Source organism: Orbicella franksi, chromosome 1 (genome assembly GCF_964199315.1).
Source record: "Orbicella franksi chromosome 1, jaOrbFran1.1, whole genome shotgun sequence".
NCBI lineage: Eukaryota > Metazoa > Cnidaria > Anthozoa > Scleractinia > Merulinidae > Orbicella > Orbicella franksi.
The window spans coordinates 12,887,046-12,900,619 of record NC_138145.1 but is presented as its reverse complement, the minus strand read 5'-3'; the positions used below and the strand labels follow the sequence as shown (position 1 = coordinate 12,900,619).

The 13,574-nt window shown below is 40.2% G+C and overlaps 1 protein-coding gene across 4 annotated transcripts in view; it reads right to left on the bottom strand.

The window, feature by feature from the left end:
- Positions 1-4,071: 4,071 nt before the first annotated feature.
- The window catches only part of LOC145491086 (putative helicase MOV-10), a 41,686-nt gene continuing 32,183 nt past the window's right edge, over positions 4,072-13,574 (bottom strand). For all 4 annotated transcript variants that reach the window (XM_081470246.1, XM_081470238.1, XM_081470223.1 and 1 more), the window contains exons 10-21: positions 12,995-13,140; positions 12,516-12,695; positions 12,279-12,423; positions 9,881-10,042; positions 9,432-9,544; positions 9,060-9,265; positions 7,774-7,957; positions 7,292-7,523; positions 6,755-6,937; positions 6,292-6,380; positions 5,886-6,001; positions 4,072-5,751 (exon numbers count right to left, since the gene is read on the bottom strand). In XM_081470246.1, the coding sequence (XP_081326372.1) occupies positions 5,681-5,751; positions 5,886-6,001; positions 6,292-6,380; positions 6,755-6,937; positions 7,292-7,523; positions 7,774-7,957; positions 9,060-9,265; positions 9,432-9,544; positions 9,881-10,042; positions 12,279-12,423; positions 12,516-12,695; positions 12,995-13,140 (1,827 nt within the window). In that variant the 3' untranslated portion in view covers positions 4,072-5,680. The remainder of the gene's footprint in view (positions 5,752-5,885; positions 6,002-6,291; positions 6,381-6,754; positions 6,938-7,291; positions 7,524-7,773; positions 7,958-9,059; positions 9,266-9,431; positions 9,545-9,880; positions 10,043-12,278; positions 12,424-12,515; positions 12,696-12,994; positions 13,141-13,574) is intronic.

The window sequence follows — 13,574 nt, the reverse complement described above, 5'->3', positions numbered from 1 at the left end:
TACTTTAGCAAATTTTCCGTTTCTTCAACAAACGAACTGAAAAGACTCGCTACATTCGAAAAGTGAATGCACTTTATTTAATTACGGTGACGCAATAATTAGTCATCAGCGACGTTTCTGCTACCACACTCGCGACTTTACGCGCGAGCTGAGAAAAAAAGTGGGGCCCTGAAAGAGTTTGACGCTTGTCATGTTGTTGATATTAATAAGTTGCCCATGGAAACTAGAGTAAATGTGCAAAACGTTCCTAGCATTGCAGAACAACTTGTGCCAGATTCAGTGTGATTGGACTATTTGAATAATAACACATGTTTAATACTGCAAGATTATCGATTTTCATAGGGAACATTAAGTTAACGTCAAACCTTAAACTTCTTCTGTTTATGTTTGTTTGTTTATTCCGGGCTTCTAAGATTATGTAATATGTCAAACACGAGAGACAGTGTTTCATCGGGATATCCAAACACCGTGAAGAGAGTTGAAAATACAACGCGCAGCGGAGTATTCGAGGTGTTTGGATAGCTTTTGGATAGCCGATGAAACTCTGTCTCGAGTGTCTGATATATGTTCTCAATCGAAACAAAAACTAAGGAGTAAACGGAGAAGCAAAATTGTCACAATTTATGCTAATTACGGTGTAAGACCGGGTATCCAAACCTCCCTCACGGTTGCGATTTTCTTTGTTTTAACTTGATGAATTATTAATGAGTTTCAGGAGTTTCTTTCTCCAACCCGCCGACGACATTTTCACAACATCAAAACATCGACATCTGCCTGCGAGATCCCAGAATGCTATCCGCTCTACAGCGGAAGTGAAATATTGAAAAATTCTTTCCTCCTCTACTTGGTAACATTCTTCTCTTCTAACAGGACCATATAATGGCGTATAATTAGCCATGTTCTATACCGTAATTGCGTGTTCTTGTTTAAGGTACGCAGTATTTCAGTGAAGAAATCTATTTCCTTATACACTTGGTAAGTTCCAAAAAAAGCTCAAACCTAATTTACTTTCCAGGTTCAGGCTTAGAATTTCAAACAAGGAAAGACAAGAAATAGCGTCCATAGTGACTGTATGTATCGATTTCTTTGATATTGATGAATTAGGGCTGATCGATTTAAAAATAGATTAAGCGAGTTCCTATATTCTGAAGTAGTCAGTTGATATTGTAAGAAAGCAGAATTTCAGTGAAGAATTTCCAGAAACACTAAGTTCCATACGAAAACTCAAACTTTAAGTTCATAACTTTAACTCACATTCCGGCTTGAAATTTGCTTTAAGGAAATAGAGCACCTCATAAGGTCACTATTTTTAGTGGGTGTTAACCGAAAAATAATCTCAGTCTATTGCAAAATTCAGCCACTACTGTATGTATCAATTTCTTTAATATTGAAATATTGTGGTGAGCTCGGTCTGAAATTGGACTCAAAAGTACTCGTAGTGATCAAAAATTATGGGGCGCGTTGTACGCCTGTGATATAATTTAAATAGCTGCCTGTCGCTGAAATCATTATCTTTATGGCAACAGCTGAAGTTTTATCGACAGATATAACATACTGGTAAAGTCCACTATTGTTCTGTGGAGTATTTCGTTGCTTTATGGTTAGCAAGTTGAGATCCCCCGGGAGGGGGGGAGGGGGGGAGTACTCCCTTATATGGCCTATATAGGTACGTTCGGCCCCAAAGGGTATGGTTTTTCAGCTGTTTTGGTCATAAATAGGGTATCGATTTTAGCCATTTCGATCATTAATTGGGTCTAGTTTTTACACTCTAGTCTTGAATTGGGCATGTTTTTTAGAAGAAGCCACTTTTTCATCATTATCGATAAGACCGATCAACGAAAGCCAAATGCAATAAAATATCGAAATATCAGTTATCAAACTAGTGATATTCTATCAAGATATTTTGATAAACCACAGTCCTGCGCCTTAGCGTGATTTCAGCAGGTGTCAAGTTTTGCTGATTTAATCTGAAAGGTTCCCTATCCATAGCTCTAGGTAATTTAAGGTCATTCCCCTGAAATAGAACCTGCACTGAGATTTTTGTCAAACCTTGCCCATTGATTGTTTAAATTATAGGAAATTAAATTTTGAAATAAAAATGAGGGGTCCCCATGTTTGTTTAGGAGCAACAGTACCTTGTTTGTTCCCAATAAATCCTTTTTATAGCACTATGATTATAGTCACGATTGCTTGCTAAATTCACGTTTCCGACGATTGTTTCTTGTTCTACACTGAGAATTAGTCTATATTTATTTTACAGAGAGAAATTTATTACTCAATTCAAAACAACAGAAAAAAATGATAGGTCACCGTACCCGTTTTCGAGAAAATGACGATTTACCTCTATTACGAGGTCCAGCAGTAGGGATGCGCAGTGCAATACTGGGGAATGACCTTAAGCTTGTCATACTGGTTGTTAAGTTCACGTTGCTTGTCTTGTTGGATCTGGAAACAACTTCGGGGCACATATTTGAGGAAGGGTGATAAAAATCACAAGTTTGCATTGTAAACAAAATTTTATTACAGAATTGTAAAAAAATAAAATTGCAAAATAACATTTGTAAATAAAATTTTATTTAAGAATTGTAATTCTTAAAAAAGCAGTACTCAACTACACGCGCTACTATGTTGTTTATTTTACCTCCTCAGGGTTGCACATGTAGACACCATAGCTAGGGAAGCAGGGTTATTTCAGTTACCAGCACTGCCATCATTCTGGCTGGATTCTTATCTTGTCTAAAGCAAGATACTGCTACATGAACTAGCCTTTGGTTCCACAAATTTCCCCAGTGTAAAATCAACAGTCCCGTGACGACAAATCAGCTGGTGTGATGCCACCGAAGAGATTGTATTCTACACCTATAATCGCAATCTTGTTGAGAGGGGGACAAAGACAAAACGATTGGGGGGGGGGGGGGGGGGCAGCTGTAGTGTCAACTATTCCTTGTTGAATCCATAGACCAAAGTCAGATTGTTGTCAAACTTACAAACGACAATATATTCAAGAATAATCAGCTTTATATCTGCTGGATTCGCAAAAACATAGCCACAGAATTTGACTTGTCACTGATAATCTTGATACAATTCTGTCCTAGAGCTAGCTTTCCACAAGGCTTATCGTAGCTCAAATAACAACAAATAACTCTCCTGTATGCCTTTTGAGGCCAGGAAGACTAAATTCACCGTCTTTTTTTCGAATCATGAATTGCACAATTTAATTAAGAGTGCTTTTAACATGAAGTTGTAGTCTAAATCAACACGAACGTACAGATATCAAAACCGCGGCGGAGAGCTAATTTATCGCTTTTTAAAGGCTTGCATCGTCCTAAATGGACTGAACAAGAGCTTCCTACATCGAGAATCGATTGAACTTCAAACAAACTAGGCCATAGTTAGCAGCAAGCGAACATTCAACATGTTGTCATTACGTCAATTATCGCCCGGAAACCACGCAAATAAATTTCTTCCGCGCTAGCGAATCACAGACAGTTCTGATAGTTAGCAAAGCCGAGAACGCCTAAAATTGATAAAACAAGGAAATTCTACTCACTATCAGCGCTTAAACTCATGTTCTTCACTCTGCTCGCGGCCATGTTTTGCTCGCAAATAGCAATGTCCCGGATGTACTTCAATTTTGTCCAGCACGGAATGGCACATCCAGATCTCAACAGCTACATCAAAGTTGAGAGCAAATGACGCCAACAGCAACCAGAAATGTCTAGTCCATTGCACGTCTGAGCCCTAAATTGATGTGGCTAAAGCTTTTTGCTGTCTAAAGCAAGCACAACATTATCGCCACAGTGCTAACGGCCCACTATTACGGGGCTAAATAACGTCCCGTTTTCAGTACATCTCAGGGCCCTTTCATGTACGATAATGGACGACGCTTGCTAGCAAATCGTTAGACTTGCACCATCATTGGACTTAATGATGTCCTCGGGCAGACTTCCTTTAGACAGCAGTTATAGAACGCTGATCGGTTGGCTCCTTCTCAGAGTCACCGCGCGAACTGAAATTCAGACGAGTGTAGCCTGGGCTAAACTTAACACCGATTGAAAAGGGGAAGGGGGGGGGGGGGTAGCGATGAATAATGGAAAAAAAAAAGAAGATAAATAAATGAAACATGCAGCGAGAAGTCATCTACATTTCATGCTAGGTCAGATTTACAAGCTGCTGCCATACGGAAAGCAAAAAGATAAATAAATAAATAATAATAAAGAAAAGTAAATAAAACCGCTTGACTTCATTAACACTGTTTTCATAAATCCAGACATATATTTCAACGGATTAAGACTGGATGACCCAGAAAGGCCGAAAAATGAGCGTTTCTACTTACTGCCGATCTTTCTAAAGCATCTAGAGTCAAAACTAGAGCACGCCGTGATCAGTTTAGGACATTCTGTGCCGATATATCTCTGGATTTATGAAAACCGTGTTAAAGTGCCCCTAAAATCAAATTTTCCGTCTTTATGTTTGAACGCTTTCTGAAAGTACATGCTGTTTTCACTTACCTCCCAAAATTTGGGTTTGATACAAGCAAGGGAAGTCACATTTTTCGAATGGGAAAGGTAGCGATATTTACCGCCGCCATTACCGAACAGTGTTCCAGTGAGCCAGAAGAAGACGCGGTTACAATTTAGAGGAAGTGACGTCAGACTCTCAACTCACCGAAGGCACATGGCTAATTTCCCATACAAAACCTCTATATCCGAGCGTGTTATTGTAAAATAATTTTATAAAACCGTGCTTCCAGAGTGGTGAAACGGACAACGCCTGGTAGTCGTTGTGTAGTTCAAGGCTGCAGCAACTACTCAGATCACAGTATCGGCGTTTCGTTGCATACAAGCCCTGCAAATAAGAGCGACGGCGACAAATGGGTAAGGTTTGTTCGAACGCATCGAGCAAATTTTAATCCGGCAAATTTTAATTTTACTCAAGAGCCTACTAAACAACACTGAAATCAACAACAAGGGTTGAGAGTCTGACGTCATGATTGATGCATTCCGCTGCCATACCGCGGACTCAACTGGAACACGATTTCAGTAATGGCGGACAGATTTCCAGCGATTTCATAGCAAAAATACCGTACCATAGAATGCTTGGTTTGAAGTTTTTTCCATCCTACGATCCACTAGTGAACCCAAATAGCCATTTTCAGTTGAAAAATATTGGAAAAGAAACACATGATTTTTCGTTTTAGGGGCACTTTAAGACTTTGCACCAAAATAGCGGCCATGTTTTTGGAAAATCGGTCAGATATACATTTCGTCGATAAAAGTACAATATAAAACTTTAAGGTAAAAAGCTGTTAAAATTACGAGTCTTAACGTTTTCGATCTGTTTGATCATCATCAGAGTGAAATAATCTGCATACGCTCAGTGTTCTTATAGTTCAGGCAATGCCAGTTATGTAATACCTGTTCCCATGGGGAACAAGGTGAGGTCCAGTGATTGCACTTGTTTGTTTAGTTCTGGATGGAAGCGTGCGATGTAGAACGCTTCTTTTATTCTCCTTTTTAACCATGAATGGCAGTGGTTAATCAGCTTTAATTAGCTACTACTGGCAGCTTTTCTCTTTCCGTTTTCTATTTTGAATGTTGTCTTTACCTATTAAGTGAGTATAGTCTTAGATTTATCTTAAAACTGAGGAGACCATGAGATGCAGACTGGCACAACACATTTACTCGTGCCTAGTCCACTCTGGGTGTTCTTGGAGTTCCCGCTGACTGATTAGCAAATCTTCACTCAGTTCTGAAACAGAAATTACAGAGGGCTTTAGAATTTGACGAAATGCCCAATTATTGGCAACAGGATAGTTGATCTTGTAAGATGATGCGGATTTTGTTTTAATTTGACGCGCCGAAGAGACAAGCAGCGTTCCTTACCTGATGATGCCCTTGGGAGAAGATCAAGTCCCCTAAGAGTGTCTGCAATATCCACCACCTTTTCTTTCCTTTCTACGTCAACAGTAGCATTGTTTTTACCACAGTACTCCAAAAACCTACAAGCCATAACGTGTGAATTCATAATTCTGGCCAGACATTTCAAGCTAGAAGAGGACGGCTATGCAAATCAGCGTTTCAAGGTTAACGGCGTTCTTAAACAAAATTGTTATCTGAGGATAAACTGAGTTGAGAGGTCTTGTTGTCTTCATAGTGCACTAAAGTTCTTCAGTTAACAATAATATACGACCTGTACCTCTTTACAAAGCTTATCAAAGGCCAAGAACTTAACAAAGTTGGATCTCAACCTGTTGGTCAATGTATTTGGAAACACCTCAAAAACACCCACCTTTTCAAGTTTTCGTCTAGACACAGCATGTCCGGGTTGCCTATTAAAATCAAGAGAGCCTGGGCACGAGTAATGGCTACATTGAATCTCTAAAAGAAACAGTTTACAAAAATTAGGTAGTTGAATCTGTTGTGTGTGCTCCCAGGGGATTAAATGAGACAAAAACAAGGTGCGCACGAGTTTTAGTTAATTTTTTAAACTGTCCTAAACTAATCTGGATAAATGTTTGGCGTGTAATTTGGACAGTTTCGGACACCATACACGATTAACACGACATACAGACGCAGGCCTGCCGAGTTCGAAACTAGTTGAATCCAAAAGCTGATTTTCTTGATCTACCTCGTCCGATTTAGGTAGTCAAGCAGATTCCTTTCACCCAATTCCAAATTCGACCGCAAGTGGTCCTATTAGATCACCCAAATGAATAGTCTCCTTAACAGAACTATTTAGAGGGTAATCTTACTTTTGGGTTGTTAAGAAAACCAAGGTGGAAGTCTCTGTCCATTTCCAGATACTCCTTGTTGGTGCTTCGGACAGTTGATAAGATAATCACTCTTCTCTCCTGTCCCTGAAACTCTTCCACGCTGCCGACTTTAATCCCAGGACCGAACCGTCTCTTTTCAATCATCTGTTGAATCTTTTGAACCTAACCAAGAAGCAGTTAATCCAAGCAGTTAATCCAAGAACCTGTTAGCAGTTGCTCCTAACAGACTGAAAAACAGCTATCAGTCTTTTCCTCCAAACAAATGCACGCTAAAAACGGACTCTATTACCGGCATATTTTCCCTTTTGAAAACTGGGTGGGGTTGTGCACTAATCAGAACAAAGAACGCAGTTTTTTTTGCACGCCTTTTTGCAAGAGCGGGAATTAAAACTCTTAAAACGATCAAATCGATTTTGTCCTCTGACAGAGCAACGCAAAGAGCAGCGAGTGTATGTAAAATAAGGCGAGAGATTAAGTAAGGCCTTATCAGTGATTAATTAATGATTAATGACCTACTTGTCTCTTGTAGGGAGAAATAACTCCAATCATCTCCGGTCTCAGGTGTTTTAATCCTCTGCTCCTCACGTTATCGTCCAGCAGTTTCCTTAGATAGCGGTCAATAGTTTCCACCTCAGCCACGTTAAAGAAAGAAGGGCTGCTGCCTTCTCTTTCGTCCTTACCGTACACGGGGTGGAAGATGATGGGGAAGTTCTTGTTAGGCAGCTCCTCCCAGCCCAGCATCACGTTTCTATAGCAAGGTAGCAGGTAAGTCAAGACATGGTTATGGTCATATGGAGATTTGGGTTTTACCACTGAAATAGAAAAATCAAATCAACTCCATGGTATGCTACAGGGTCGCCAAAAAAGGCCCCTCTCGATGCATGTTCTGAAGCGAGTAAATATACATGAAATCTAAGTTTGGTACTGGAGAGTGATAGCCTCCTGCTAGTCTAATGCTTATTTTGTCACAAAGTAATGTGAAACATCAAAGATCTCACCTAAAATCTCCAGCGCATTCATTCAATTCATCGTCGTAAAACAGTTGTTTGGGAATCTCAAAGATAGCTCTGTGTGAGCGGTAGTTATTTACGAGCTTCGTCAGTAGATCCGAGTTGTAATTCCCTCTGAGTCCACGCGCGTACGCAGTGCATGACGTCATTAGACGTTCCAAAAGTGAGGTTTCTGCAAAAATTCATTGATAAGATCAACGCCCCGTCCACACTACGCATGAGAAATTTAAAAATGCGTTTTCACTCTGAAAAAGCATCCGTCCACATTACGCCGGAGAGATTTGAAAACGCAACAATCACCAGCGGCAGGAACGCTTGAGTGCACCCTTGAGGGTTATGTTAAGGTTATTCCCCAGTATTGCATTGCGCATCCCTACTGCGCATAATTTCACGCGTGATTAGCGCGCGCGCATTAAAAAATGGCGACTTTTTCTTTACAGCTGGACCTCGCCATAGAGGTAAATCGTCATTTTCTCGCAAACGACTACGGTGACCTATCATTTTTTTCTGTTGTTTTGAATTGAGTAATAAATTTCTCTGTGTAAAATAATTACGGACCAATTCTCAGTGTAGAACAAAAAGCAATCGTCGGAAACGTGAATTTAGCAAGCAATCGTGACTACAATCACGGTGCTATTATAGGGATTTATATGGGCATAAACAAGGTGCTTTTGCTCCTAAACGAACATGGGGACCCCTCATTTTTATTTCAAAATTTAATTTCCTATAATATAAACGATCAATAGGCAAAGTTTCACAAAAATCTCAATGCAGGTTCTATTTCAATGGAATGACCTTAATCACATGATTATCGTAACGTCATCGTTTTGGAAAACCTCCCTTTTCAAAATGAAATGTTTTCCGTCCACACTAAAACGCAAAGCCGGCGTTTTCAAATTTCTCTGGTTTGAAGAGCGTTTTCGAAAAGCTCCGTTCTCGGAGGACAGTTTCTCCAGATTAGAGTGGACGGTAGGGATATTTGTAGAAATAAAGCCGCGTTTTGTCTCCGGCGTAGTTTTTTTTAAAAAATTATTTAAGTATCGATGTATTTAGTACTAATGTGCTAATTGGGGACACTGTAAATAAATAAACAAATATTTCAAATATAACATCATTATGGGTTCTAAGTGTGTAATGTATTTAGCGTGTACGCGTTGGTTGCTCGGAGAAATGGGCAAGTTTTATTGTCAAAGAGAGTAAAAGAGAGAGGTGAAAAAGGAATGGCAGTGACCGCCTTTTCATCGTAATAATCCATGTCGCTATGACAAACTCACCAAGACCATATTTCACTGAGATCGGTGATCTAAGAATAGGTCCCAACTGCTTTGGGTCTCCGGCGAGTACCAGCTGACCGCCCCTTGGATGATTAGGGTCCAGGAGATCCGCCACAGGGATGATACACTCGGGTTCTGTTGCATGCCCTGCCTCGTCTATGAAAATGTGGCTGAAATGATTGCGAGGAAACATTGCCGAGACCAACCTGAGAAAATAAGTGTATAAAATACGATACATCATGATTTTCGTTATTAAATTCATCCTATTATCTTTAACCATTTTTGTACGTGGCAATCTCCTAATTTGAAGTAAGGCCATTTTAAGAAGCAATGACTTAATTCATCAAGTTGCTTTATACCTTTACCACTTACCTTCCTGCAGTGATCAGAGTGGTGACGATTATGCGATAGTTAGCCATCAGCTCCTCTTTCGACGGATAGAATACGTCATGTGAGACAGGGTCAAAATTCACCACTCGGGCGTCCTGATAAACAAAGCATGCTATAGATTAAAACTGACATATATTGAATTCGCAGGCTCTGATCGATTGGTCGAAAACCAATTAAATTGTTTTCTAAATTGAGTAGAAAGTCGCTAAATATCGCTCTTTCAACACCGAAATTAGTTGTTGGAAACTTATGTATAATACCAACACAACACAAGGCAACGCAGCGCAGCGAAACGCAACGTAACACAAGGCAACAGTTTCGTCAGAAGCTAATCATAAATTACATAGATGTCTTGATGTACCACCACATTATCAGGAAATTACACTGTCACAGAAAGAAGAATTAACATTTTGAAGTTAAAGAAATTTCACCTTTAACTTTTGTGGCACAAAGTCCCATGGTCTGGATGCATCGTACATCCGGAATAATTTTCTTTTATCCACATGATGCAGTAAGCGTTCAGCCAACAGGTCAGCGGCACTGTTTTCAGGCGCACACGCAAGAATGAAACTCGAATCGATCAGGGTGTGTACCTGCGTGTGACAAAGAACGCAGTAGGTTAAATCTACGTTGTTGAGATTTAAAACAAGTAATCTAGAGCAAGATAATAAATGATTGAGTTTGCCGTTTGCAAAATCGTTAACCAGTTCATTATATTATATTAATATATTATTTAACAGGTGCAACCAGGAGCCATAATCAGGGACGGAGACCGTAAGTCTTGGGATCTGCGCGCACCTATGATATGGGACAATTTTTCTATTTAGAACAAATTGCGCCATCCTGACGTCATATATCCGCGCGGATCCACGCACGTGTTGGGGGTTCTCGCGTGGATGTTGTCACGTTGCATGATCAAATGGTGAGAGTTGCGAGATTCTCTTGCAGATTTTTCACAGCGATGGCAGGGAATAAGGCAAGGAATTAGATCCAGAGCTCTTATATGTAGTTTTATGCTCCGAGCTAATGGAAAAGGTGAGTTTTTCAGGGTCGAAAACAAGACTTCAATTTCGCGCTGTGAATGAATAATATGTGCTCGCGCTAGTTGAACGCGTAAGCTTTTGCGTTTGTTCTGTAAAGAAAAGTTATGAAAGAAAACTCTTTACTCTGGTATCGAGTTAATTTGAGAGTTTCCCGAAACAATGCTTAATCATAACCAAACCCTGTTTTTGATAGTTTCTTATTGCTTCTGTTTGTTTGGCGAGATTGCAAAAGTTTTTTAAAGGAAAGTCTGACGCGTACATAAGTAGCTCTTTTGCATATATAGTGCAGCGCGTGCACCTTCAAATCCGAGTCGGTGTTTTCAATTGTCAACAAATCTTGACAAAGATTTCTTTCGTTGTCTTTTGCGCTGAGATGCTGCAACAATTTTCACCAACGCCAAAAGGCTACTAACATCATGTGTATTTCTTTAACATAGTGAAATTTTACACTGCAAAAATAAAAAATAAAATAAAATAGACAGAGTTTTGATAACTCAACCGACGAAATCGAAATCGTTTTTCGAGTTGATTAAAGAAAGCGTCATCGTAACTTCGCTGATTATTTCTGCTGTATTCACATATTTTCAGCTAAGCTTTTAATATGTTCTCAAACATTTATCAACCTTAAACATATTTGAAAACTAGAGATATTATATGCGTGCGATGTACGTTTTCACACGAAAGTGGGGAAGTCCAATTTGTCATGTTTTATACTGACTGTACAAAACACGCATCGGCGGGCGTTCTTATTCATCGGCAACAGACAATTTATTGGATTTTTACACAAACAAAACTGAGCAGCATCTACAGACAGAAACTTTATTGTCACTTATTGGGCCTTAATAAAGCATCAAGCGTTGCTTACAATTCAGGCGAAACTCAAACTTGCAATTACTTCGTTTTACTTTTCGGTCGAGATAGACCTGGCGAAATCCTCGCAAGCGTGTGGCAAGAGGAGGGAAACTTTGAAGTCCTGAAACGGTGCTATATCCAAATATATCCAACTGGTTTTTTGCTGTGTTATGGAAAAGCTGTTAATCTTCAACATATGTGAAACTTAGGGTGGAGTAATGTGGAGCTCTTGTAAAAGAAGCAGCGGAACACAACTTGGTCAGCGATATGAAGCGGGACATAACTAAATTCGGCACTGTCTTACTTCACGCAAACTGGAGCAGCTTACGACGAAAATACTGAAGCAAAATTCCAACACACATAAACGTATTGATTTGTGGGCCAAAAACATCAAACATTTCGGGAATTTTGGACGCCATTTCCCCGCGCTATATCCGCAAAAATCCACGCAGCATGTACGCGCGCGTGCCGCACATGATGGCGCAATTTCTTCTAAAAATAGAAAAATTGTCCCATATCATAGGGACAGCCCCAATACTAGAAATAGCGCGCGCTTACGGTCTCCTTCCCCGATTATGGCTCCTGGTACAACATGACGCGAATTGCAATTCAATGAAGCACGTTTGCTTCAAATGCAACCACACTGCAGAACATGCTCTGAAGTTGCTTAGAAACGGTCGCTGGGGTACGTGACGCATCCTGATTGAGACAATCTCACATGACAGCTTTCTGAAGTCTCGTTTTATCTGTGATTGAATTATAACAACAGAAACTCTTTGGCCAGTTAAACGAACATTGCTCCTACACGATCCTTATTCTCCACAAATTCAGCTGCAGGATGCTGATGTTAGAGAATCTTATACAGCCATACACTGGGCAATTTTTAAAATTTCGATGTTAAAGGGGATGTGAAATGTCAAGAAGTACTACTGACCTGTTTGATAGCTTCTACCAAGGTAACAGTCTTTCCTGTTCCAGGAGGTCCAAACACCAGGTACGGAGCAGGGCGTGACGACCCTGACAAAATCTTCTGTACTGCCTGCTGCTGTTCACTGTTCAGATAGCGATCGTAGAAAGATCTAGAATTTAAAGCAAAACTGAATAGTTCAAATATACTTTTGAACGATGTAAAGCTTGACGTTTTCAACTTCATTCGCCAACGAGAACTTGCCTGGCTGTCTTATTGATCTGTCCTCTCTGAATAGGGCTCTGCTCTTGCGGGAAAAGAACATGGCGCATTTCCTGTCTGGTTACTGCTGTAATCCGCTCGCATGCCCGGTGTTCCATCTGTACAGGAAGCCGATTAAATGTGAATTGGATGTCATATTTTTGCCCTGTCACATACGGCATACTGGAAAGAAAATACAAAAAAAAGACAACAGTTTCATGTTTGTCGTCGTTGCGAGAGGTACAACCTCTCCAAACGTCCGCGCCGCACGCCGGACCCTCCCCTCTCTGGAACAGCATAATTATGTACTTCCACCTGTCCCATCAAACTTAAACAAGGGGAAGAACGAGTACACCTGGAAAAGTTTACACAAACTAGCATTTAATGGCTACTCGGAAGCTTCTCTCCTCTTGTCGCTGGCCAGTAAATGCGAAGGCTCTGGGAATGATACTACCCTGTTGCTGATGAAATGACATACGTACCTTGTCAAATCAAACCCAAGTTTTACGTTCAAAAATTCAACTTTGTGCACGATTCCTTCGTATCGTCGCCGTAGTACGCCTGGTTGGTAAGCAAAGATTCTGTCACCACGTAATACGGAGGGGCGGTTCTCTACAAGACCTGGTACCTAAACCATCAATGAAACGTCACTCATATAAGATAACAAAACTGAATCCAACAAAAATCATTAGGATCCATAATCTATCCGACGATAGCCTTTAACGCTGGTGCGTTTTTGCATGAACAGTGTACGCCTCAGAAATCATGATATTTTTACGAGTAAAGATTTAAAGAGACAGTATAAAACTACAGCAAACAAAGTGGGCGTTATTAAAATCACTTATTGCTTTCGCCTCTTACAGGATATTTGACTTTGGTTACGTAAAGAGACTATTACTTTTCTTTTCTTCGTCATAATGTGTACGTGTATCTAGGATTTAAGAGTTTGTTGGACTCGTACCGGGCAAGGTCACGGAGACCACTATCAAACAACTTGCACCAAAATCGATTGTGAATTGATTCAGTGAAGGGACCTGGCTTCCAACAGGAGTAAGAATACAG